At 41.0% G+C, this 27,289-nt stretch overlaps 1 protein-coding gene and 1 non-coding gene across 2 annotated transcripts in view; both read left to right on the forward strand.

Moving 5' to 3' along the window:
* Arsb (arylsulfatase B) overlaps window positions 1-27,289 on the forward strand; it is a 188,308-nt gene that overhangs the window by 90,270 nt on the left and 70,749 nt on the right. The window contains exon 5 of the mRNA XM_055598406.1: window positions 3,821-4,064. Within this exon, the coding sequence (XP_055454381.1) occupies window positions 3,821-4,064 (244 nt within the window). The remainder of the gene's footprint in view (window positions 1-3,820; window positions 4,065-27,289) is intronic.
* On the forward strand, window positions 26,605-26,734 carry LOC129670063 (small nucleolar RNA SNORA24). Its single transcript, XR_008719121.1, has one exon. It is a non-coding gene; the product is annotated as a small nucleolar RNA SNORA24 (small nucleolar RNA).

Raw genomic sequence — 27,289 nt, forward strand, 5'->3', positions numbered from 1 at the left:
TGCTTGTGGAGATGAAGCCATTTTATAAGCCCACTCTGCACTAGGAATGTCACTGCCTGGTGCTGTACAGCAGAGATCTGGGGGATCAAACAAACCATTGGAAGCCTGGCTTTCCTCCTCCTCCCCTCCTTCTCTTCCTCCTCCTGCTCCTTTTTCTCCTGTTCTCTTCTTCTTCTCCTCCAACTTCTCCTTCTTCTGCTCCTTCTCTTTTTCTCCAAGTAACAAGACCATTATAATCTAGCCTGTTGGAGTGGCTGTGGGTGTAATGACAGTCATTACTATTTATTACTCAGGCACTAGGAGCCCTGGCAAAAGTAGTCATAGGTGGTGTAATTTCACTCTCACTTTAAAGGAGTGAAGGAATTATTATCTTCATAAAGAAGATGAGGAAACTGAGGTAGCATGTTTTCTCTGGTCACCTATCTAGTGAGCAGCTGGCATTTGCTGTCAGTTATGTCTCTGTACCCATCTTAGACTTTGAAATCCTGTGAAATCTGCACCTGGTGTGGAGTTAGTACTTACTAACTTTGAGTTATTGCTTCCCATACACACACCCCACACTGTATTCTAGAGTCCCCCATATTCACTGCTTAGCAGTATACTGTTTTAGTCTGCTATGTCCACTATGGTCTGAAAATAGTAAATGGAAAATTCCAAAATAAGTAACTTCCAAGTTTTAAACAGCACTCCCTTCTGCAAGTAGACTTCCAGTGCAACGGAGTCTATTTCCTGCTCATACGGGAGTCGTTTCTTCATGCATCACATAGTGTGGTAACATAGTGCAGGAGGGAAATCACAGCCATGTAGCTTTTGATTTTGAGATTGGGTCTTTCTGTATCGTTTAGGTTGGTTTCAAACTCCTGGGCTGAAAAACATCTTCCTTCTTCAACTAGGACAACAAACATGTGCCATACCCTTTTATTTTTTATTTATTTATTTTTAAAGATTTATTTATTTTATAAACAGTGTTCTGCCTGTATGCCCTGCAGGCCAGAAGAGGGCACTAGATCTCATTATAGATGGTTGTGAATCACCATGTGGTTTCTAGGAATTGAACTCAGGACCTCTTGAAGAGCAGCCAGTGTTCTTAACCTCTGAGCATCTCTCCAGCCCTTACCCTTTTTTATATAGCTTTTTGTAAAAATAGTATAGTTGTTCTATTTTCTTGTTATTGTTGTTGCTATCTTACTGTGCCTAACTTATAAATTTTACTTTATGGGGCTGGAGAGATGGCTCAGCAGTTAAGAGCACTGGCTGCTCTTCCAGAGGAACTGGTTCAATTCCCAGCACTCCCATAGTGGTTCACAGCTGACTGGAACCATAAAACCATACACATAAAAAAATAAAAATAAAATAAATGGAACTTTATTTTAGGTGTATATATTGGAAGAAAGCAGAGTGTGGTTACCTGGATTGCAGGTATCCACTGGATGTCTTAGGACTTCCTCCCAGGAAAAAGAGGACTGTGTAAATGTTCTATGAAGCAAGTCTGTCCTGCCACCTTCCTGTGGCTCATTTGGACAACAGTGGTTTCAGAAAGCAATGTTTAGGTATAATACACATGCAAATAAAGTTACCTTAGCACCTGGGTACTTTGGAAACTAATCTGATTCTACAAATTTGGTATATAAGAAATATCACTGCTTTATTTTTCTATAGTCTAAACTCAGTGCTTCACTTTGAGCCCTCCCCTAGCTCCTGAGATAACCAGGGTCAGTGGTCCTTGTGATTTCTACCCTGTTTTCACCAAGGCCCTTCAAACTTCTGTCATCTTTGAGCAAAACCCTTCTCTTTTCTGGTATGGCGTACAATGAAGCTTCCTCTTGACATCCTGTCAAGAAGGGAGGGATTGTTGTCATTTCCTCCACGCAACTTCACTGTTTGCAGGTTCTGAAGAAACCATTACTTTTCACATGTAAGAAAGGGCTCAGGTCACGCAGAAAGTGGGTTGGTAATTCAGAGGCCAGTCTCAGTATTAGAAATCTCCACCGCCACCACCTTGTTTCTCTCTTTGTTTATTCTTTTGTTTTTGTTTTTTGTTTTTATTTTTTGAGATAGGGTTTCTTTGTGTGGCCCTAGTTGTCGTGGAATTCACTCTGTAGACCAGGCCTGCTGGAACTCAGAACTCCACCTGCCTCTGCCTCTAGAGCTCTGGGATTAAAGTCATGTGCAGCTATGCTCATCCTCCAAGATAAATCTTAAAAGGTCTGTGTCCTCTCCTGAAGGGGCTTTGAGTCACTAAATTACCCTTCCCTGAGTTTTCTTTTCATGAACCTAGTGAACCTGCGCTCTTATGCTTTTGTACTCTTCATTGTTGTCCAGTGTATATAAAATTCCTGCTTGGCTTTGCTCAGGCTTATCTACACTGTAGAACTCATAGAGGATTAAAGATCATTATCAGGTGTCATGCTGGAGCCTGGTTATTTCTGGTACTGGAAGTCATTGTCCAGTGGGAGAAGAGTAAAGAGTAGGAGACAGGGGAAGAGTTTTCATCACTATTCTTCAAGAACCATTTAACAAGAGTTACCTGTAACCTTCTATTCTTAAATGTACTAAGAGTTAACAGCCAGGGGCTGGAGACATGGCTCAGTGGTTAAGAGCACTTGTTACTCTTGTTGAAGACTGAGGTTTGGATCCCATAACCCACATGGCAGCTCACAACTGTCTACAACTCTAGTTTCAGGGGATCCAATGCCCTGTTACAGCCTCTGTGAGCACTACATATATGTAGCACATTTTCATGCACACAAAATATTCACACAGATAAAGTGGAAAAAGTTAACACCTGGGAACTATACCACGATTCACTTCTAGTGTCTAGCCCACTCTCCCCATCCCTAGGCAAAGTCCTTGAAACCCTTCCTACTGCAGGCAGGGTCAGGGGTAATAAAAGAGCTAACATTCAGAGAGACTTCAGCCCTCAAGAATGTGTATTGCTTCTGGGAGGGAGTGGTTGAAGAGATGACTCAGTGGTTAAGAGCACTGGCTGCTCTTCCAGAGGACCTGGGTTCAATTCCCAGCACCCACATGGTAGCTTACAACTATCTACAACTGTAGTTCCAGGGAATCTGACACCCTCACATAGACATACAAGTCAAACATCAATGCACATATAAATAAAAATAAATAAGTTATTTAAAAAAAAAAAGAATGTGTGCTGCTCTTGCAGGAGACCTAGTTAAGTTAGGTTTACAGCACCCAGCCACATAAAGTGTCTCTCAATCGCCTGTAACCCCAGCTTTGGGGCACCTAACCTCCAAAGGTGCCTGCCTGCATTCATATGCTCATACATACATACAGACACACACTCCATATAATTGAAAATATTTTTTAAAGAGAGGTACGTACCATTGTCATTTTCCCAGTAACTACCAAGCAGAGAAAGTCCCAAAGATAATGAGTTTCTCTGAGAGCAGAGAGCATTGCATTGGGAATATGCTTTCTTGGTAACTATGAGCACTTTTACAGAGGTTGACACATGGGATATTTTTAAAATGAAAACTGAGAAAGATTGCATAAGTTATTTTGAATCCTTGGCCACAGAAGTGAGTAATAGAACAGCAATAGTCCAAGGTTGACATTTGTTGGGTGGATGTCCTTGCAGGAGTATTCTTGTATAAGGTCACGATGACACCCCAACCTCCAAGATTGTGGTTCTGGGAAGGTCTTTCAGCTTGCTCTCATCGTGTGGCATATGTGTTTTCCCTCCTTCCTAATCTAAGCTTCACATTCATTATACTCTTGTTTGTTAGGGCTTGACACAAGAGACTCCATTTTGATATTTTTCACCCACTCATGCCAAGGCTTACCTGTGTTTCAGACAATGGTGGGCAGACCATGTCTGGAGGCAACAACTGGCCACTTCGTGGAAGAAAAGGGACCCTGTGGGAAGGAGGTGTCCGAGGAGCAGGCTTTGTGGCAAGCCCCTTGCTGAAGCAGAGAGGCGTGAAAACCCAGGAGCTCATGCACATCTCCGACTGGCTTCCAACTCTGGTGAACCTGGCTGGGGGAAGCACCAATGGAACCAAGCCTCTGGATGGCTTTGATGTATGGAAAACAATCAGGTATCTGCATGTCTTGTCCCATTCTTTGCCAGAAACTCCAGCAACTTAACATGATTGATGGAGAATGACCACTTCCCTTTCAAATATTATAATTACATATTTTTTAGTCTTATGTTTGGGATTTTGGTTCTGTGTTTTATAGAAAGGTGGGATTCTCCTGTAGGTTTTTACAGCTGAGATTTTTTTTTCTTGTTATAGGATAGTGTATTGCTACCTACTTGCAGGATGCTAGGGTACATGCCCTGTTGCATGCTAGAAAAATGGAGTGCACAGAGAATGAAGCACTGGGATAGGGGAACTGAGATAGCCTGGAAACACAGTACAGAACTAAGTTTAGTCCCACACATTAGTGGGTGTTTTATGAGTACTTACTATGTGATACTCTCTCCTAGGTTCTGGGAAATCAGGAATAAATAAGTCAGGCAAAACCCTGGATCTCAAGGAACTTGTGTTATGTTTTAGCAGGGATCAGAAAGAAAAGTATTCAGCCAGTAAATGCATAAGGAAGCAAGATGGCTTTGGGTACTTTGGGTGCAGATAAGTGTGAAGGCAATAAATAGTGTGCTCTAAGAGGGAGGCGAGAGCGTGCTGGAACAGGGCCTGTCTTTAGCCTTAGGGACAGTATGCCCCTGTTTCTCTCCCACAGTGTGGACATGTGATCTGCAAGAAAGGGAGACGGGGACTGGAGAGATTGCTCAGTGGTTAAGAGCATTGACTGCTCTTCCAAAGGACCTGGGTTCAGTTCCCAGCTTCCACATGGCAGCTCACAACTGTCTGTAACTCCAGTTCCAGGAGATCTAACATCCTCACACATACATACTAGCAGGCAGAACACCAGTGTACATAAAATAAAAGTAAATAAATAATTAAAAGGAAAAAAAAAAGAAAGGGTGACACATGCTCTGGAGGCTGGAAGATGCTTCACTAGGTATGGGTAGAAAACATTTTATCTAGTATCTATATCTAATTTATTTTAGCATATGTTTTATAACATATGTTTATGGGTTAGTCCCTAGATGCACTTTATACATACAATCACACATTGGAAGTACTGATTTTACTGAAGCAAACAATGGCTTGTGCTGTGCTTTTCAGCCTCTCTGAGGTCCTGAGCTCTGTTTGAGGTGGCTAGTTGCCTTTCCTCCTTATGGACCTCCTAACTTACCTTTCTTCATTGCACCATGATTCTCCCAGCTCAAAATAGTGAAATTTCAGGTTCTATCTGTAGGAAATCCACAATAGAGGATGTAGGAATAAAGGACTATGATGTACATGGCTCATGAAAAGGTTGTGCATGTGTTAGTATTTTGTATATGTGTGTGTGGAGGGGGGTGTTCAAACAGACTCCAGTATTAACAAAATGAGAAGCTGGGTAAGGAGCATAGATGGATGGTCTCTTACTATGATTTTTATAACTTTTTATAAGTGAAATTATTTCCAAATAAAATTATTTATTTTTTAATTAGAAAGGTCTGGAAGTATTTGGTCTGCATTCCCACAAGGCTAACCACCGAATGGAATCAGGTAGTTCTGTCTTCCTTAGATGAGTGTTGACCTTCTAAGTCATCTGTCACCAGTGCTCCTAGTTGCACACTGGCCCACTGCAAGCACCAGTGACACCTGCCTAGCTCCTAGTTAGCAGTTCATGTTCACAGAATTACCGTGCCAACACTCTGCATGTACTGAGCCAATCCCTATACATTGGGCATATACCTTACTTCTTTTCTTTTTAATATTCTCATTTTTTCTGTAATCATTTTAATGTTTAAAAATAGGGAGGTTCTGGGATATCTCAGTAGATAAAGGTGCTTGCAGCAAGCCTGACAACCTGAGTTTGATCCCCAAGATCCATATGGTAAAAGGAGAAAACAAGATTCCATAAGCTTTCCTCAGACCTGCACACACAGCCGCATGCACTCCCACACGCTGTGGCACATGCGCTCTCCCAGTCCCCTCCACACTAAAATCAGGGTTTATGTTTGGCAGCCATTAATGTGTGACCATGACAGTTAAAGTCCTGTAAGCTTTGGAAAGATGGAGGATTTGCTCAACCGAGTCCTTCTGCTTCGTAAAACAGGGAAGACTAGGGGAGGGCTCTGCTCTCCAAACCTAGTGAAGGGCTAATCAACCTTAAGACTTTGTTTGAATGATTCTGCTTCTCCAGGTTCCAGGTTTTCCATGGGGAATGTATACAAATTTAAGAATCATTGTTTAAACAGCAAAACTAAAGGAACTGGCCCATTTTTCAACTTTTTAAACTAGAGATACCCTTGAACAACACTGAGTCTAAGGTCACCCCTGAACAGCCAAAAATTCACATTTAATTTTAAAACTTCTTATTTAACATGTTTATTAACAGTAGGCCTAAAACAAGCAAGTTCTAAACGTTCATTGTAGATTAAAAATTAATTTCTTTTAAAAAAAATTTTCGATTTGACCATTTTTGAAACAAAATACAAAGGTATATTGAGAAAAACAAGGCCTTATTGTATTATGTCAAAAATAAAACATCTTTAAATAAAAATGGTAATAATGAAAACCCCACAGTGCTCAGACAAGCAGGTAATCCAGGTTATCTTTACAGGCAGAAAGCAAGCCTGACACTCCACTTTGTTTATTCCTCATTGCTGGGTTACACATCCTCTTCTTCTTGGTAGATTATGGTAGAGATGATAAATCACTCTTTCTCTGTCCTGCTCTGTCTATCCATGGGAGCAGGCAAGCCCACAGCTGGTGGGCAGCTGTCTCTGTCTCTGTCACGCTTGCAGCAGGGACTGAGGCTGCAGGTAGCTGTGCTGCTGCGCTGCTGCCCTCAGGCTTCATTACCCTAGTTTTCCTTGCTCTCTCTAGGCTGTCTGGAGAGGGAAGCTCTGCGGTATTATGGTCTGTAATCTCTAGCCATGAATATCCTTTGGCATTGGTCTACCTGGCAGTCTTTGTCACTTCAGCCTGCACAGGAAGTGGTCACTGTAGGGTCCCTGTATATAGCAAATGGTGTCCTTCACCTGAGACTTAGAGAGTGCTCTGTGAGCCCCACCCCATTCCTTCCTGACATCTGCATTCTCTCTTGGTAATGCAAGTAGTATGAAGGACCATAGATGTGGGTAACATAGCAAGTGCTGTTGTCTCTTACCTTGACTAGAAGCTCTACCCTTGCCACTCTCCTCTGCCACCCCCATTCCCTCCTCCTCTGCCATTCAGCCTGCACATAATGTCCATCTCCTGCACTGAACTATTTCCTGGGTCTGTCTTTATGTCAGGCTGAAGGATAATCCATCTTTCTTGGTGCCATTCTTGCTGCTGAAAAGTAATCATTTTATACTGAGTCATCTTACTGTTTCCCAAACCTTTGTGGTAAACTGTCCCACCATCAAGGACACCCACATGAGGCTCCTGCACCCTTGTCTGGTGCACAGCTTGATGACTGCAGTGATGAGGATGGGGTGACAGACAAACCTGACTGACCTCTACTTCTCGTTGCTATGGTCACAGTGGGCCTGCCCCTCGGCTGCCCAAGCTCTCTAGAGTCTGTTCCCCATGTGACCATCTACTCCACCACAGCTTTTCGAATAGCTTGCTGTTGACCACAAATCTGACCAGTGACTTAGCAATCAAACACATTTTGTGCTATATGTATTAAATGCCATAAAAATATGCCAAAGAACCACAAGAGAACACTTTTTATTGCCATTGCGAATTTGTGAGAATTTGAAAAAACTTGCAAGTGAACTGTAGAGCCTAGAAATATTGAAATTTCTCTTTAAACCTTAAACATTTGTCCTTTAAACATTTTAGGAGTAGTGGTGTAATTTAGTGATAAAGTGATTGTTTAGCATGCACAGGTCCCAGGTCCATTCCTCAGCAACACACTTATGTGCGTGAACACATGTGCACACACACAAACATACACACAAAAATATGTTTTCACCATTTTCTGCATCTTTTTCCTCGTTTAACAGATTTGAAATTAATTGTGCCAAAGAAAAGTAATCATTTTATATGCAATTGCTATATATGAAACCAATTTTTTTATTATGTCCTCCTGTTAACTCCTAGCAAATACTACTCTGATGAAGGCTCTTTAATATATTAAAACATTTCCTTGACTTTCAAAAAAGATTTATTCTGTATTTCTATTGCATGTGTATGAATGTAAATACGTGCCGTGTCCCTGAAGAACAGAAGAGGGCATCAGATACCCTGGGACTGGAGCTAAAATTGTGAGCTACCGTGTGGGTGCTGAGAACCAAGCCAGTACACTCTGCAAGAGCAGGAAGTGCTCTTAACCACTGTGCTATTTTTTTCTAGCCTCAGTGTTAATCTTTCATCTGATGTTTTTACTCAATAACACTGCAATGAACTATTCCTGTATAAAATCTTTGCCATTAGTTGTACTAAAGAAAAATCACCACCTTATAGGCATGGCTATTTATATATGTCTGCATATAACCATGCTATTCTCTAGGAAGGCTAGATTACTCTTATTCCATGGTGAACAGAAATCCTCATTTTCATCACTACCCTTCTTATGTAGTCTTTGAAAAAAATCTTAAATATTTTACACTTGTATTTTCTCTTTTGAAAGTATACACTTTTACTTTTCTAAAAATAATTATGCATACAAATTTTCCTAATGCATGTATTTGCATGCCTGCTCCACATGGAGGTCAGAAGCGGGTAACAGCTCCCCTGGAACTGTTAGGGATGCTTGTGAACCACCATGTAGGTACTGAGAACTGAACTTGGGTCCTCTGCAAGAACTTCAAGTGTTCTAAACTGCTGAGCCACCACCTTGCAATTCAGGAGTTATGTGAAATAAAACCAAACCACAACACTCAGAAGAAAAAAACAAAAAAGAAAGAGAAGCTGATCTCACTGAGAGACATAAGCATGTCAAAATATCCCAAAAAATCTGAGCACAGGGGTCTTTCCTGAGACTGATATTCCAATCAAGGACTATGCATGGAGATAACCTAAGACCCCTGCACAGATGTAGCCCATGGCAGTTCAGTATCCAAGTGGGTTCCATTGTAATAGGAACAGGGACTGTCTCTGACATGAACTGATTGGCCTGCTCTTTAATTACCTCCACCTGAGGGGGAAGCAGCATTACCAGGCCACAGAAGAAGACAAGGCAGCCACTCCTGATGAGACCTAATTGACTAGTATCAGAAGGAAGGAAAAGAAGTCCTCCCCTATCAGTGGACTTGGGGAGGGGCATGCATGCAGAGGGTGGAGGAAGGGAGGGATTGGGACAGGAGGAGGGAGAGAACCACAGGGGGGATACAATGTGAATAAAGTGCAATTAATAAAGAAAAAAAATTTTCAATGCTAGTACACATATGAAAAAATTCTGGACAAGCCTATGCCTTGCTTGCTGCTGCTCCTTCCACTTCCTCTCCTCCCTTCTCTTCTCTTCTCTTCTCTTCTCTTCTCTTCTCTTCTCTTCTCTTCTCTTCTCTTCTCTTCTCTTCCCTTCCCTTCCCTTCCCTTCCCTTCCCTTCCCTTCCCTTCCCTTCCCTTCCCTTCTTCCTCCTCCTCCTCCTCCTCCTTCTCCTCCTCCTCCTCCTCCTCCTCCTTCTTCTTCTTCTTGGCTTTTCAAGACAGGGTTTCTCTGTATAGCCTCCTTGGCTGCCCTAGACTCGCTTTGTAGACCAGCCTGGCCTCAAACTCGCAGATATTTGCCTGTCTTTGCTGAGTGCTGGGATTGAAGGTATGTGCCACCATGCCCAGCTGCCTTACTTGCTTCTTTAGTGTAAAAATTAATAACATTTCATGATGAAAAGGAAATAAAACCATCTGAGCACAGCAACACTAACTTCAGTTCATGTCTGTCAGCAGCTTTAATCATTACAGTTACTGAAGAGCGACAAAGAAGGGAGAAAAGCTGAGTGCACCATAGGCAGGATCCTGAGGCAGTTGGATGGCACACTTTAGGCTAACCTGGGCTACACAGTGAGCTCTTATATCAAAAAAGGGAGTCCTTAGATGTTTCAGTGGGCAGAGTTCTTGAAGCACAAACATAAACTGAGTTCAGATCCTCAGCCCCCGTGGCAATGCCTGTAATCCTAGCACACAGGAGGTGGTGACACAGGGCATTTCTGGAAAGCAAACTGGCTAGGAGAGCAGCTGAATCAGCAAGCTGTGGGCGGGTTCAGTGAGAGCCCCTGCTTTAGTGTCTAAGCTGGAGAACAGAGGAAGACAGCCGATGTTAACCTCTGGCTTGCACATGTGGATGCACACATGCACATCCACACAAACGCAGATATGCACACACACTTGTGCATGACACACATTCATGTGTAGCGCACATACATGCGAAAGAAAGAAAGAATATGTGAACATGATAAAGCTATCTGGTTCTGATGTGATCACACTGAGGCCTGCTTGACACTCAGCCAGTTTTTAATTTTGTTTTGTTTTATGGCAGAAATGGGTACTGTTACTCCGTGTTTCACGTTGTTAGTTCTCAGAACGTTCTTTTGTTCTTGACCCACGGCAGCTGTTTTTTTTTTTTTTTTTTTTTTTTTTTTTTTTTTTTTTGGCATCACATCATTGCCATTCATCTGGATCACCAGATTTTGGGTTGTAAAGCCATATTTCATTCTTCAGATTATCTCCATCAGGAGTGACCTTTAAGAGTCTGGCTTCTATGTGCTTCTGCCTGCAGAGAAATTGGCACAATATAACGTCACTATCAACTTAAAGTTGCTATCATTCTTCAGGGATCAACCCCTTAGAGAGCCAGAGCTCTGGGTTTGTCAGGACTGTTACCAAAGATTATGGCCCAAGCAGGCTGTATCATAAGAGAGTAGGCTTTCTTTCAGTTTTTAAAGTCAGATTGGTGCCCACAGTTTAATCAAACATTTCCAGGCTTGCTCTGTAGAAAGCCTAGCAAATGGAGTCCAGACTCTCAATCTGGACAAAAGTTTCTGAAAAAAACAAATGAACGAACAAACAAACAAACAAACAAAAACCCTGCTCCTGCTCCTGCCCCTGGCTATACTCAAGCCTTTCCATGCCTGTGGCAGGGCATCTTGTACCTGGCAGCAGGTATACAAAGTAGCTAGTCACACTGGTGGTGGAGCCGCCCTCCCAACACAGCAAAAACAAATGTCCAGCCAAGTGTCAGAGACACTCCATCTGTGCCCAGAGGATGGGAGCTTTTTTACATATATATAAAAATGGAAAGCCATTTTTAAGAGGATGGCAGTTTTTCCAACTCTCAGCAAGAGGCACATGAACTGGGCATGACAGTCATGCTGGCCAGTGCAACAGGAGTCTCCATCAGTGTAGGCAGCAGTTCTTAAATGTTCTTCCAAATGTTAAACTGCTGAGAGAATGTCAGTTCTGGGGTTGTCCTAGTTGCTTTCTGTTGCTGTGTTAAAACACTGTGACTGAAAGTAACTTAGGGAGGAAAGAGTTTATTTGGCTTTTATTTCCAGGTCACAACCCGTCATTGAGGGACTTCAGGGCAGGGATGTGAAGCTGAAACCATGCCCATTGATTGCTAGGTGCTCTCTGGATCATGCTCCAGAAGCTTTCTTCTACAACTCAACACCACCTTCCTAGGGATAGCACTGCCCACAACAGGCCTGGATCAATTATTCTGTATCAATTATTAATCAAGACAATACCCCAGACATGCCAGGAAGCAAATCTTGGCAGTTCTGCAATGGAAACTTTCCTCTCAGATGGCTCAAGGCTATGTCAGCTAAGAAGGGCAGTGATATTGTTCTCGATAGGGCAGTTTCTGTTCCTTCCAAGACCACTCATCATTTCTAGAGGCTCCAGCTTCTCCAGGCTGTACAAGTTTACATTCCCACCAGAAATGAAGTAGGGTTATTCTTTCGCCACATCCTCTCCAGCATGTGTTGTCACTAGAGTTTTTTATCTTGGCCATTCTGATGGGTGCAAGGTGAAATCTTAGGGTCGTTTTGATTTGCGTTTCCCTGATGACTAAGGATGTTGAACATTTCTTTAAGTGTTTCTCTGCCATTCATTGTTCCTCTTTTGAGAATTCTCTGTTTAGCTCTGTACCCCATTTTTTAATTGGATTACTTGATTTGCTGCTGTTTAACTTCTTAAGTTCTTTATATATTCTGGATATTAGCCCTCTGTCAGATATAGGGTTGATGAAAATCCTTTCCCATCTGTAGGCTATTTGTTCTGATGAGAGTGTCCTTTGCTTTTCAGAAGCTTTTCAGTTTCATGAGGTCCCATTTATTGTTGTTGATTTTAGAGCCTGTGCTGTTGGTGTTCTGTTCAGGACATTGTCTCCTGTGCCAATGCATTCAAGGCTCTTCCCCACTTTTTCTTCTACCATATTTTGTGTGTCTCATTTTATATTGAGATCTTTGATCCACTTGGACTTTAGTTTTGTGCAGGGTGTAAGTACGGATCTATTTGCATTTTTCTACATGTAGACATCCACTTAGACCAGCACCATTTGTTGAAGATGCTATCTTTTTTCCATTGTATGGTTTTGGCATCTTTGTCAAAGATCAGGTGTCCATAAGTGTGTGGGATTATTTCTGGGTCTTCTATTCGGTTCCATTAATCCACCATTCTGTTTCTATGCCAGGACCATGCAGTTTTTATTACTGTTGCTCTATAATAAAGCTTTACATCAGGGATGGAGATACCTCCAGAAGATCTTTTATTGTAGAGGATTGTTTTAGAGATTCTGAGTTTCTTGTTATTCCATATGAAGTTGAGAATTTTTCTTTCCAGGTCTGTAAAGAATTGTGTTGGTAATTTAATGGAAATTGCATTGAATCTGTAGATTGCTTTTGGTAAGATGGCCATTTTTACTATGTTAATCCTGCCAAGCCATAAGCATGCAAGAGCTTTCCATCTACTGATATATTATTCTATTTCTTTCTTCAGAGACTGAAAGTTTTTTTTCATACAAGTCTTTGTCTTCCTTGGCTAGAGTTACACCAAGGTAATTTATGTCATTTGTGGCTATTGTGAAGGGTGTTGTTTCCCTAATTTGTTTCAGCCCTTTCATCTTTTGTATACATGAGTGATCTTTCTGAGTTGATTTTGTATCCAGCCCCTTGACTGAAGGTGTTTATCAGGTGTGGGAGTTCCCTGGTGGAGTTTTTATATACTATCATATCATCATGTACACTATCATATCATCAGCAAATAGTGATAGTGATACTTTGACCTCTTCCTTCCCAAAGTGAGTCCCTTTGATCTCCTTTAATGTCTTATTGCTCTGGCAAGGACTTCAAGTACTGTGTTAAAGAGGTATAGAGAGAGTGGGTAGCCTTACCTTGTCCCTGATTTCAGTGGGATTCCTTTAAGTTTCTCTCTGTTCAGTTTGATGTTGGCTATAGGCTTGCTGTATATTGCCTTTACTATGTTTAGGTAAGTGCCTTGTATCTCTGATCTCTCCAGAATTTTAAACATAAATGAATGTTGGATTTTAACAAGTGCTTTTTCAGCATCTAAGGAGATTATCATGAGGTCTTTTTCTTTCAGTTTGTTTATATGGTGGATCACATTGATGGATTTCCATATATTGAACCACACCTGCATGCATAGGATGAAGCCTACTTGGTCATGGTGCATGATATCTATGATGTGTTCTTAGATTCGGTTTGCGAGTATTTTACTGAGTATTTGTGCATCACTGTTCATAAGAGCAATTGGCCTGAAATTCTCTTTCTTCATTGGGTCTTTGTGAGGTTTAGGTATCAAGTTGACTGTGGTTTCATAGAATAACTTTGGTAATGTTCCTGCTGTTTTTATTTTGTGGAATAGTTTGTACTGGTGTTAGCTCTTCTTTGAAGGTCTGGTAGAATTCTGTGCTGAGACCATCTGGTCCTGGGATATTTTTGGATGGGAGACTTTTGATGACAGCCTCTATTTCCTTAGTGGATATAGGACTATTAAATTGATTTACCTGGTCTTGATTCAGCTTTGGCAAGTGGAATCAATCAAGAAAATTTTCCATTTCATTTACATTTTCAAAATTTGTGGCATATAGGCTTTTGAAGTAAGACGTAATGATTGTTTGGATTTTTTCAGTGTCTGTTGTTATGTCTGCCTTTTCATTTCTGATTTTGTTGATTTGGATGGTGTCTTTCTGCCTTTTAGTTAGTTTGGCTAAGGATTTGTCTGTCTTGCTTATTTTCTCAAAGAGTCAGCTCTTGGTTTCATTGATTCTTTGAATTGTTTTATTTGTTTCTAATTGATTGATTTCAGCCCTGAGTTTGATTATTGCCAGCCGTCTACTCCTCTTGGGTATGTCTGCTTCTTTTTTTTCTAGGGCTTTCAGGTGAACCTTTAAGTTACTTGTATGAAATGTTTCGAATTTCTTCTTGAATGCACTTAGTGCTATGAACTTTCCTCTTAGCACTGCGTTCATTGTGTCCCACAAGTTTGGGTATGTTGTGCCTTCATTTTCATTGGATTCTAGGAAGTCTTTGATTTCTTTCTTTATTTCTCCTCTGACCCAGCTGTCTTTGAGTAGCGAGTTGTTCAGTTTCCATGTGTGTGTGTGTAGACTTTTTGCTATTTCTGTTGCTGTTGAGGTCTAGCTTTAGTCCATGGTGATCAGATAGGATACAAGGGATTATTTCAATCTTCTTGTATCTGTTGAGGCTCACTTTGTGACCAACTATATGGTGTATTTTGGAGAAGGTTCCATGAGGTGCTGAGAAGAAGATAAATTCTTTTGTGTTTGGGTAAAAGGTTCTGTAGATGTCTGTTAGGTCCATTTGATTCATGACCTCTGTCAGAGTCATTATTTCTTTGTTTAATTTCTGTTTTGTTGATCTGTCCTTTGTTGAGAGTGGGGTGTTGAAGGCTCCCACTATTAATGTGTGAGGATCTATGTGTGGTTTCAGTTTTATTAACATTTCTTTTACAAATGTGGGTGCCCTTGTATTTGGGGCCTAGATGTTCAGGATTGTGATGTCTTCTTGGTGGAATTCTCTTTTGATGAGTACGAAGTGTCCTTCACCATCTCTTTTGATTAATTTTGGTTGAAACTCTATTTTATTAGATATAAGAATGGCTACTCCTGCTTGCTTTTTGGGTCCATTTGCTTGGAAAACCGTCTTCTAGCCCTTTACTCTTAGGTAATGTCTATGTTTGTGACTTAGGTGTATTTCTTATATGCAAGAGATTGTTGGATCTTGTTTACATATCCATTTTGTTAGTCTGTGTCTTTTTATTGGAGAGTTGAGTCCACTGATGTTGAAGAAGATTAATGACCAGTGGCTGTTAGATCCTTTGATATTGAGGTTGACTGTGGTAGTGTTTTTGTGTGCTTGGCTACTTTTAGTTTTCCTATAGTAAGTTTATTTATCCTGTGTTTTCCTGAATGTAGTTAGCTTTCCTGGGCTGTATTTTTCCTTCTAGTATCTTCTGTAAGCCTGGATTTGTGTGTAGGTATTGTTGAAATTTGTTTTTGTCATTGAATATCTTGTTTTCCCCATCTTTGATGACTGAGAGTTTTGCAGGGAATGGTAGCCTGGGCTGACATCTGTGTTCTCTTAGGGTCTGCATGATATCCGTCCAGGCCCTTCTGGCTTTCATAGTCTCTGTTGAGAAGTCAGGTATGATTCTGATGGGTTTGCCATTATATGTTACTTGGCCTTTTCCCCTTGCAGCTTTTAGTATTTTTTGTTTGTTCTGTATACTTACTGTTTTGATTATTATGTGGTGAGAGGATTTTCTTTTCTGGTCTAATTTATTAGGTGTTCTGTAGGCCTCTTATATTCTTATAGGCCTCTCCTTTAAGTTGGGGAAATTTTCTTTTATGACTTTGTTGAAAATATTTTCCAGGCCTTGGAAGAGGTAATCTTCTTTTTCCTCTACTCCTATTATTCTTAGGTTTTGTCTTTTCATGTTGTCTTGTATTTCTTGGATGGTCTGTGTCAGGAATTTTTTAGATTTAACATTTTCTTTGATGGATATTTCGACTTCTTCCATTATATCTTCCACACCTGAGATTCTTTCTCCCATCTCTTGTAATCTATTGGTTTGCTTACCTCTGTAGTTCCTATTTTCTCTTCTAAGTTCTTTCCATTTGTGCTTTCTTTAATTTTTTTCAATTCTATCTTCAGATCTTGAGCCATTTTGTTGATTTCCTTCACCTGTCTAAATGTATTTTCCTTCAATTCCTTCAGTTGTTTGTTTGAACATTCCTCTGTTTCTTTTATTTCTTTCAGTGATTTAATTATTTCCTCTCTAAAGGCCACAAACTGTTTGGCTGCATCTTCCCATATTTCTTTACGGATAACCATAAGATTATGACTTTGTCTTCCTCTAGTTCTTTATGCATTTTATTTGTTTCCTCCATTATTGTCTTCATAAGCATTGATGTAAGGTCATCTTCTTGAATTTCATTTATGCTGGGGTGTCCAGGGCTGCTTGCCCCTGAATAACTGGGTTCTGGAGATGCCATATCTCTCTGTCTTTTGTTGGTTGATCTTTTATGCTGGCCTCTGCACACTGGGCTTTCTTAGGTGTTGGGTGTTAGTTTCTGCTGCTTCCTTGTATCCTGGGGTGAGGAGAATCCCCTTGGAAGGAAGATGATTTTTCCTGAAGGAGGCCTCCTCAGCTTTTTGGTATGGTCACTGAATGGCCGGTGTTTCTCGGGAATTGCACAGCTAACCTCAGGCATATAGACCTGAGTGGTAATTGTGGTCTTTATTAGTCAGGGGGGCTCTCCTTTTACCCAGAGAAGTCCTGGAGACAGCTGCCCTGCTGCTGGGTTTCTTGCTCTGAATTTAGTGAGCTGCTGCTGTTGTTCTTACACTGTTTTCTAGGCACAGCCCTCTTGAAGCACCCCGCGATTTGGTCAGTTTAGTTAGGGATAACTGGTTGCCCCTTGGAGCGGTATCTGGTGCTGATCTCAGGGATCCCAGGCTTCTTTAGGTCTGAGGTTAGAGCTCTGTGCCCCAATACCCAAGCGGTTATCAGTGGCAGGTGAGCACAGCTCTCATGTGTGCTGCAGGAGGCTAGAGCCTGGAGCCTGCAGGGACCCAGAAACTTTTCTGGAGCTGGGTGTCCTGAGGTAGGACCAGATGTTCCCCCTCACCATGGGGTTTCCTCCCCACTGGGAGACCCAGTCTGTGGTGTTTTGGGGTCCACAGTTTTGTCTGGGGTGGTGCTAGAGCATGCAGGCAGAGGTGAGTGGTGACTCCAAGCTGGCAACTGGGCGCCTGCAGGGACTCAGGCACTTTTCCCTAGAACTTTTCCATGTGTGTGTGGAGGGGGGGGGAGTCAGCTGAGTGCTCTAAGCTTGGACCTCCTGTTTCCCTTGCTGTGGGGTTTTCTCCCTACAGGGAAACCCTGTCTCTGGTGCCCTGGGGCCCACAGTTCTGTCTGGGACAGTGAGTCAGGTACAGAGCAGGTCTCTGGGCTGGTGACTGAAAGCCGCACTCTGGGCTGGTGGCTGTGCGCCCATTGGTCCCCAAAACCTTTTCCAGGGATTGACTGGGTGACTTGAGGTCAGTCCCATTTGCTTCCTTCCCTGTGGGGTTTTCTTGCAACTGGAAATCCCAGTCTCTGCTGTTTGGGTACCCACAGTTCAGCCTGGGAAGATGATTAGGACATGCAGGCATGTGGCTCTGGGCTGGCGACCGAGTGCCTGCCGGACCCAGGAACTCTTCAGGGTTTTAGGGTGACTTGAGAGTGAACCTGATTGATTCCCACACCATGGGGTTTCCTCTCGCCTGGGAAACACAGTTGCTGGTGTTTTAGGGCGCAAAGTTCAGTCTCTTAGTTGCTGTGCTGACACTGCTGTCCTGCTCCTCAGACAGTGCCCAACTGGCAGTGCCATCTTGGATCTCCCCTGTGGTGGAATTTTGACTGGCTTGATCATGTGCATGTCTTAGGCAGACAACCACACCTGCTGTGAATTCATAAAAGCAAGAGTGGTTGTGTCCAGAAAACATTGTTTTGTAGCAGTCCTTCCCAACCTCTATCCAGGCCTTTGCCCTCTCTTCTGCAATGTTCCCTGAGCCTTGAGGGGAGCAGTGAGATATAAACATCACATTTGAGATAAGCCTATTGTGCAATAGTGGCGTGAAGGTTGTGGAGGCAAGCAACTGCTTTCCGGTTGTGTTTCAGCCCTCATCCATAGGACAGAACTTATTTCTAATACTGTAAACATGGCCAAGAGCCCATGGATGGCAAGATCATAAGCCCTAGGTATGAATCTAGTACTATTATTTTGCTACATCAACATGTACCTAGATATTCATCATCATGCACCTAGATTAGTGCAGCACTAACTCTGATCAGAGAAGCTTCTTTTTTCTGTGACTGGCAGCTAATTACTAAATAATGCTTTTGTGACTTAACTAAGCAGGCCTGGGACAGTGCTTATTCTAGGGTCAATTACACCCCCACACTAAGTCAAAGCCTTCTGTGCCCATTGCTGGATGAGTTATGAGTACGTCCAGTCTTGAACACTGCATGCCGTCCTCACCTGGAGCGAATGCTGAGCACTGTCCCTTCAGCCTTTTAGGGTTTCTCTCTGGTGGTAAGTAGTAGTTAGCAATACCCTAAGGGATCCTCTGCAAAGCTCCCAGGTTCTATTTGTATAGCTGTCTCTTCTTTGGAACTCTCTTTCTTAGATTCCTTGGACTCTTAGCTTTTGTCTTTAGCTCAGTGAGTCTCCCAAGCCCCCTCAGTTGCCTTCCATCCACTAGCACATGGAAACTCCCTCAAACTGGCACAATCACATGGATTAGCTTTGCCCACCTATTAAGCATAACTGCCCTTCAGCTGATATCAAGTGTTTTTGCTTTATACATTCTATCTGGTTTTTGTTTGTTTGTTTTGAGTTGTTTAGGAACCATGGTCAATAAATCACATCTGCCCATTTTTCTGTCTTAACTAAAAACAGAACTAACCAATAAGAAATTGATTGTGCCTTTGACTTCATTGCTTCCCACCTTATTTTTCATTGTCAAGTATGAGTTCCTGTTTCACTCTCTCATGGTCAAAGGAGAAGCTTTTGGTATTTCAAGAGTTGGCCCTCAGACCGCACCTCATATGCTAGAGAAGATGGTGTATTGTGACACAATTAATTGTAGTTCTTGTTTTGCTTTGTGATCAAAGCTGAACATGTTTTGCTCTAATGGATAAATTTTATCTATATGTATGTTATAATTGTCATTTTTACCCTTAACTTTGTCATTTTGTTTAATGTTCTATTTTTACCTCTTATTTATTAGCAAGTTCAATGTTTAGAGCAGTTTGTATTTTCTTCATTTGCTCACCAACATACTGATATCCTTTGGTAATTCTCTTACTTATAGGGGCCTACGCTAGCTTTTTCAGCCTTACCTTTCTACTTCCTAGATCTTATAGCTTCAATATTAAGTATATTATTTCTATCTTGTCAGAGCACATAATATGGAACACTGTGCTCTCCTATTCACAGTTTTGTTCTACTATTAGGTCTGCAACACTATATTTTTTTTTGTTTTTTGGTTTTTTGTTGTTGTTGTTGTTGTTTTGGTTTTTTGGTGTTTTTTTGTTTTGTTTTGTTTTGTTTTGTTTAGCAACACTATATTTAATACTTCTAGCCAGCTAGGCATTTCTGAAACATCCACCACAATTGTCTCTACCTTGGAAGAATTTTTCTTGGATAAATTTCTCAGGATTTTTTAGATTATTACATGCCTAACAAAACTTGTTCATGTTCGTAACCTTGATAGTTAAAAAATATCTCAAATTATTTAAAAAAATAAGTTTGTCTCCTACTCGTCTTTCTTTGGATTTTAAAACTGTTACCCACGTCTTTGGTTGTTTCCTATGTTGCTATGGATAAGTCTAATTTCAGCCCAATTTAATTTTCTTCCCATTGGAGGCCTAGGCGATTATTATTGTCACTGTTGTTACAAAGTCTTTGACTAGAAATATGTCACTGGGCCAGTTGTCTCAGATACAAAGTAGGTTCTTACAGTTTGTGTATTCAGATCTTTTGTTTAAGATATGTACAATTAGCCTTAAATACTATATTTCATTGTTTCATTTTTTTTCTTCAGAAACTTCAACTATAGTATTCAAATCTTCTGGCAGTTTTTCTCTGACCCTTTTTGCCTCTTTATTTTGAATTATCTTCTCTTTTTATTTCTCTACTGTCTCTGCTTCACATAGTTTTAGTTATATATAATGTCCTTAGTTTCTGAGAGTTTTCTTTATTTTTTTTTCTTTTTTAGATAGCGCATACAACGTGGTTCTACTGGCCTGGGACTCACTGTGTAGCCTAAGCTGGGCTCAAACTGCAGCTACGCTACTTCAGCCTCTTATTGCTGAGATTATAGGAGTAAGCCACCATGGTGGGCTTGCTTATTTATTTTTCCAATCCAGTTTCTTCCTTTAGATCAGTACCTAGGATTCTGAATTTCCAATTCCTGGTGTTTTTATGCTTAATTCTACCCAAAAGTCTGGGAAGTAATCCTGCTGCTTTTTAAATATTGACAGTTACTGAGCTAATTATATTTGCTTCATGCTGAAATATCATGTGACATTTTTCCTCTGCTTGTGACTTTCTTTCCATAGTAGAAAAGTAGTTTTCATTTGCCAAAAGTTTTGAATTCTCATTTGCTACAGTTTTTAAATTTCCCTGGAAACTTGGGACTCGTGGCAGATTCTTATCTGTTGCCTTGTCCATTTTTTTTTCTAGACCTGCAATAGCAAGTCATTTGCTAGGGTGGAATTTGGGTAGTTTAATTTCTTTCTCAATTCAGAAGACACCTCAGAGTGTGGTGTGGTAGCTCATGCCTGTAATCTCAGCATTTGGGAAGCTGTGATAGGAGTTCACTGCCAGTTTGAAAGCAAACTGGGTTACACAGCTTTAAGGCAGCTCCAGCCACAGAGTGAGACCCCATTTTAAAAACCAAGGAAGAGAAAGAAAAGAAAATTGTATTACTGTGACAGAGTCAAATGGTTCCTGTGACGGCGTTGCCTCCTTTCTGTGGTCTGCTCTCGGGTGAACTGCTGACAGGCTGGCATGTAGCAGAACCTGTTCTCCAGACACTTCCTTCTTCCCCTTTGTCATCCATCTTCCAAAAAGATACCCGTACTTCTATACTTCTATCTCTCCTCTCAAGGTGGCATTGGTCCATCACTGCCACCTTTTCCTGTATTCTCCAGCCACTTTTTTTCAACTACCCAATATCCAGAGACTCGGAGGTCCACAGTCTGTTAGATCTGTGTTAGCACTTTGTCACTTAAGCTATGACTTTTTTTTTCCATGAGAAGTTATCTGGAGCCCCTTCCTATTCCTATACTCTCTGTCATCTTCCTGGCTTAGGTGCACCTTAGGTGGCTCCAGGACCGTCTCTTCAGGTCCCTGGTGATAATTCTTTACTTCCACCGGGGGTTAAAGGATATCCAGCCTCCTGGTATGTTGTGGGCTGACAGTGTTCTTGTTTGCTTTCCTTACCAATGAGGCTTGGGGGCCACTGTGTGAAAATATTTAAATTTAGATGGTCATCATCTGTGGAAGTGTGGAAATTCCTGGGTTCTTGGGTTTCACCACCACTCTCAAAATAGAACCAGAAACCTTATATGAAATGTTACTCTCAGGAGTTAAAGACTACTAAGTATATATTTCATGAAAAGAAAATGTTCAAGAAATTATTTGCTATTTTTTCCTTTTTAAATTTTTTTGTGATTAAAATAAAATTACATCACTTTCCTTTTCCTTCCTCCAAATCCCATCCTCATACTGCCTTCCCCTTTGCTCTCTTTCAAACTCATGGCCTCTTTTTTCTTTGTAGTTACATACATAAATACAACTTTCTCAGTCTGTATAATGTTACTTGAATGTATGTATTTTCAGGGCTGACCATTTGGTATTAGATAACCATTTGGTGGCTCTTCTCTGGGGAAGACTATATCTTCTGCTTTCAGCATGGCTTATTTTAAAATGTAGAGTTAAGGCCTCCTGAGATTTTTCTGTCTATGTTAGTATGTCTATTGGTGTCGTTCTTTATTCAGCTCCTGTTTAGGTGGCCATGTTGGTGAGACTTTTTGGGTATACCTTCTGACATTTCTAGAAGACTCAACCTCATAGCAAACTACCTGCTCTTCTGGCTCATATACCATCTTTCCACCATCACTTCCACTGCGACACCAGAGCCTTAGGTGCAGAAACAGTGTTGATTGGCTGAGCTACTATCTCTGAGAATAGTTTATGGGCAATCACTGCCCATTTTTATCTTGGTGCCTACATGGTGAGGTTAGAGGGTTAAAAAAGTGGATGTCTTTTTTTCCTTGGATCAGGTTTTTATTCATATTGTAGAACCGAAAAAAAATATTCTATTAGGCTCTTCAGCATTGCCATTACTAAAATCCCCTCAGGACTTTGGCAGCTGGTCTCCTGCCTCATTGTCAATACTTCTGTCAGTTTTCATCTTTTAAAAATTCTTCATGAGTATTAAAATGGGAATTGGAAGAAGGGCATATCATCCCCTATGGCTTGTCCTACTACTAACCCAGGAGTGTGACCCATCACTTTTTAGTAATCAATAGAAAAAGACTGTGTTAAGAGTATGATGTTTTGATAATTACTTTTTTCTTGAGCTCCTTAATAAAAATAAATACCAATGCAAAATTTTCCCCATCCTCTGGCAAATAAATTCAACTTACATTTTCTTACCAAATTTTGTCTAAATTTTATAATTCCCATGCCTAACCTCTTTTTGATATGGTAATGATTATATATTACAGGGCTTTTCAAGGAACATGGGTTCTCCATAGAGCCAATACTCACTCACCCGCACTTACAGTGAATAAAATAAGTCCTGCTAGTGATTTTCCCAGTGTAGTGGTTTCAAATGTGTACTTAGCGGTCAGCTCTGGTTCAAATCCCATCTCCTGTGTTTATTATTCATGTGCTTACTAATATCTTTAGGCATCAATTTCATAGTGTGTAAGATGTGACACAGGCTGGCAATGAAGCTTGATGGGAATAAAGCTACAACGATTGCCTTGCATATACAAGGAGGGCTTTGGGTTCAATCCATAGCTCTACAAAAAAAAATCAGTTAATTAAAATAACATGTGAGCACAGTGGTGGCTGTCTTGTTAGCACTTACGTGAGAATCTAGGAAGAATCTGTATGAAAACACAGCACAGGGCCTGGATGTAGGAAAAGTTCAGCAGCTGGAAGTGGAGCTGATAAGGAAGATGTTCATGCTCAGGCATGGATGGAAATTACCCTTACAAGACTCTTCATGTTTGAGCAGCGACTGGTTTGCATTTTGCTTGTTTATTTCCTTCAAAATTTCTCTTCAGAAACTCTTGCCATTGCTATTCCTTTTCTAAAAATATAACAGTGTCTTCTAGGTTGTGTCTTTTGTGACAGATGGTCGACAGCTAGAGGTAAAGGGAGAAGTCATGTCATTAATCTGTGGGAAGGGCTTTCTGCCTCACCCATTCAACATAGAGCACAATAGAATTCAAAACCAGGAAACTTTGTGGATAGACAGTCGTGTGACCTCAATGTCTGAAACTATAGAATGCTAGAAAGTATTAAGACAAGCAGTTACTGGTCAGTGTCTCTTTATCCTTATGTCAAATAAAACTAATATAGAAAGTATGAATTTCAAGGGTGAATTTAAATAAAATATTGAAATGTCACCAATGACAGCAACGTACCATTTTGTCAGTCATATGAGGAAAAAATGGAGAAAATGATTGGCATGATAATTCATAGAGGAATTTGTAGTGAGAGATTAGCATTTCTATTACTGTGATAAGACACCATGAGCAAAAGCAAGTTGGGGAAAAAAGGGTTTATTTTGTCTTATACTTCCACTTCACAGTCCATTATTGAAGGAGTTTAGGTTAGGAACTTGGAAGCAGGAACTGATGCAGAGGCCATGGAGAAATGTTGCTTCCTGGTCTGTTCTCCTTTGCCTGCTGTCTTAGAGCAGCCATGACTAGACCACCAGCTTATAGATGGCACCACCTGCTGTGAGCTGGGCCCTCCCACATAATCCTCAATCAAGAGAATGCCTCACAGGCTTTCAACAGACAATCTGGTGGGCCACAATGAGCTCTCAGTTGCGCTTCCCTTTTCTCAAATGTCAAGTTGGCATGAAGCTGGCCTGCATAAAGGTATTTGTTTATGGAATCGTAAAAATAAGTTAAATGTATGGCATAACACATTCAAAGAGGCCATATGTAAACATTTCATTGAGGAGACAGTATAGCTTAGTAGTTAGGAATGGAGATTAGGAAGTCCATCAGCCTGAATTTCAAACCCAGTTCCAACATTTGCTCAAACAGGGGTCTGGTTAGCAACCTAACCAATCACATGAGCCAATGTTGGGTCAACCTAACCAATCACCCTAGCCAAGGTTGGGTCTGTGGTGTTGAGAATTAAATGAGATTAATACAAGTCAAGTATTTCAAACATTTATAATTTTGATTATTATTATTAATTTGTGTGTGTGCGCACACACATGCATGTGCATTCATATGTACATGTGAAGGCCAGAAGAGGGAATTATATGTCCTGGAGCTAGAGTTATAGGTGGTTGAGAGCTACCCGTGTAGTTAGAAATCAAACTGGGTCCTCTGCAGGAGTAGCAAGCACTCTAAACTGCTGAGCCGTCTCGGATCCCTGTGGCAAGCGGTTGACAGTGTGGATTAGTGCTAGTTGCCAGTGCTCGATCCCACCTTGCCAAAACAATCAAAAGCCCAAACTAAGCCTAGTTTGGTTGTTAAGGGCATGGACGAAACACATCGCCTGCACAGTTGAGGGGCAGTCCTCTGTCATTACGTAGTTAGAGGTCCTTTTTCTTGCCATAGTTCTTTGTCTACTTACTGCTATGGCCATTCTTGCAGGCCTAGGAGGGGGAGAGCACAGCACAGTCACGTTTCTTGAGCTCTGCTGTGATGAAAGCAACCATTGATTTGATTTACTAAAAACCAGGTGTATGATTCTAGACAAAAATATTTCCCACAACCATCAGCAGTCATGCTTGACAGATGGAATTTCCCAGAAAGAATTCATAGCCTGTTGAAGACAGTATCACTTAAGCAGCTAAACTTTCACTGCCTGTTCAAATGCCTCCAAATACGAGAAATTCATAGGCAGCAGAATACATCCCATCTTTTCAACTATGTAGTTCATAACCAGTAAACTGTGTTAACACTGATGTTTTTGTTTTTCTTTAAAATAGGAGATGCTCTCTCATACAAGAGAGAGTATTTCATGTCTTAGAAATTGAAGTTACAGCTATATGAGTGTAGAAGTCATGGCCTCATTTATATTGTCTTCTATCTGCAACTCAGAGTATGGTCTTAGGTAATTGGTTCTTTTCTTTTACAAATATTCATTCTCCACTATTCCCAGGCAAAATTATAAGGCTCGCAGAAGTTTTTGAGATTCTCGGTTCACCACCCTTCCATCCCAGGTCCCTGTCCACAGGTCCATGCCCATAAGCACAAACACCTGCTTATCCTCTAGTCTCTACTAAAATTGAATGGATAGATTTTGGTTTGGGTTTTACTTTTTTGAACTGAGGTCTTGCTATGTAGCTCTGGCTAGCCTTAAAGTCATGGTCTTCTCAGCCTCAGTGTCTGAATTGCTGGGATTAGAGGTGCACATTCAACTATACCCAACTGTGCCTCCCTGAAATGATACTGTTTTCAAAAGAGAGAATTATTTTAATGCTTCTGTGCTGAGAACTGTGAACCCCTTCTCCCCAACGTTCCCCTTCTCTGTATCTTCTTTCCTCCTCCCTTGGAGTTTATTTCTTCCCCTCTTGCTCCTATTAACTCTCATCCCTCATCTTAAGCATTGAGACCCTGAACCCTATACTGAAGGCAAAAGAAGTGAATTCAGCAATGGAACTTGAGAATATATGACCCTTAAAGCCATTGCTATTTCCAACCACAGATAGAGGCAATCTTGTTCAGAGACCTGCAAGGAAATGTCAAGACTCCCTAGAGGGAACCCACATGGTCAGTTACTGTTATAGATTGTAAGTAGAAAGAACACAACGAAATTCCAAATATTAACTAACACATTCAACACTACCCATACATTGTGTTTGTTGAGATAGATAACTGTCCCGGCTTAAACCTCTCAGAACATGTGAGCACCTGAGTTTTCACTTTGCTGCTGTTTTAAGTGTTGTGTTTGTGTCATCCTGGACACTTCCACAGACAATACATTTGCTGTGGTTGTTTCTGCTTCTGCTATTGTTGATAGGAAGAGGGAGAGGCTGACCTCAAACGCATGTTTCTCTTCCCCAGCCTCCCAAATTCTTGATTATGCTTATATTTGCTAACTGTTTAAAAGCACAATACAAAGTGAGAGTCCTCTATCATGTCACTCTACTTATTCCTCATTCCAGTTAACAGTTTGGTGTATATTTTTTCCATATTTCCACAACTACCATCTTCCCTTCCTGTGCATAACAACATTGCTTTTATGTGATGTTAGGGTCAGAACCCAAGGTCCAGTGCATACCGGGCAACTGCTCTATCATCAAGCTGCATTCCTGCTCCCCCATACGCATCTCTTAAAACTTCACCTCTCCGCGTACTGCTGAGAGCTGTCTGCCGCAGCGGCCTCACTCCCTGGTCACGGAAGAGCCTATTCTTGTTTATGAGCAGAGCAGTCGTCATTAAGCTGTTACAGAGTCTGACTTGCACAGTCAACCTCCTTGTTAAGAAGCTATGGGATGCCAGGGTATTGGGCAGACTCTTCTAGACTATTGTTAAAATGTTTCTAAACGTTTTTGCAGAGTCATCTATAGATTTCTAAAACTCATGCCTTTCCAGAGTGTTGACTCATGTGAATTATTATATGAGCTTGTCTTGAGCTTTTACATGTTTTTAAGATGAGACAACAATAATTTATATTTTATGCAATTCTCCTAAATGTCGATCTGTTTTGTTTTGTTTAATAATCTAGAGTCCCTAAGTATGTTTGTCATTGTTTAGCCATCTGCCAATATATTGTCTTTTCTTGGCATGTCTTTTAACAACATCCTCACTGAAATATCTGGATTAGCTTATTTTAAAGGAAGAAGCATAACATGCCATGAGAGTTGGGGATTTAGTGACCCTATTGGCATCAAATTCTGCCTGTGAAGATTTTTCCCAAGGAATACTCAACAAGGATTGTCCACAATCTGTGAGATGCAGAAAGCCATATCATCTTATTAAGTTTACTTGTTTTAAAATATTTGTGGCTGTTATAAATACTGAAATGAGAA

This window comes from Psammomys obesus, unplaced genomic scaffold, assembly GCF_907164565.1.
Source record: "Psammomys obesus unplaced genomic scaffold, mPsaObe1.curated_primary_1811, whole genome shotgun sequence".
Classification (NCBI taxonomy): domain Eukaryota; kingdom Metazoa; phylum Chordata; class Mammalia; order Rodentia; family Muridae; genus Psammomys; species Psammomys obesus.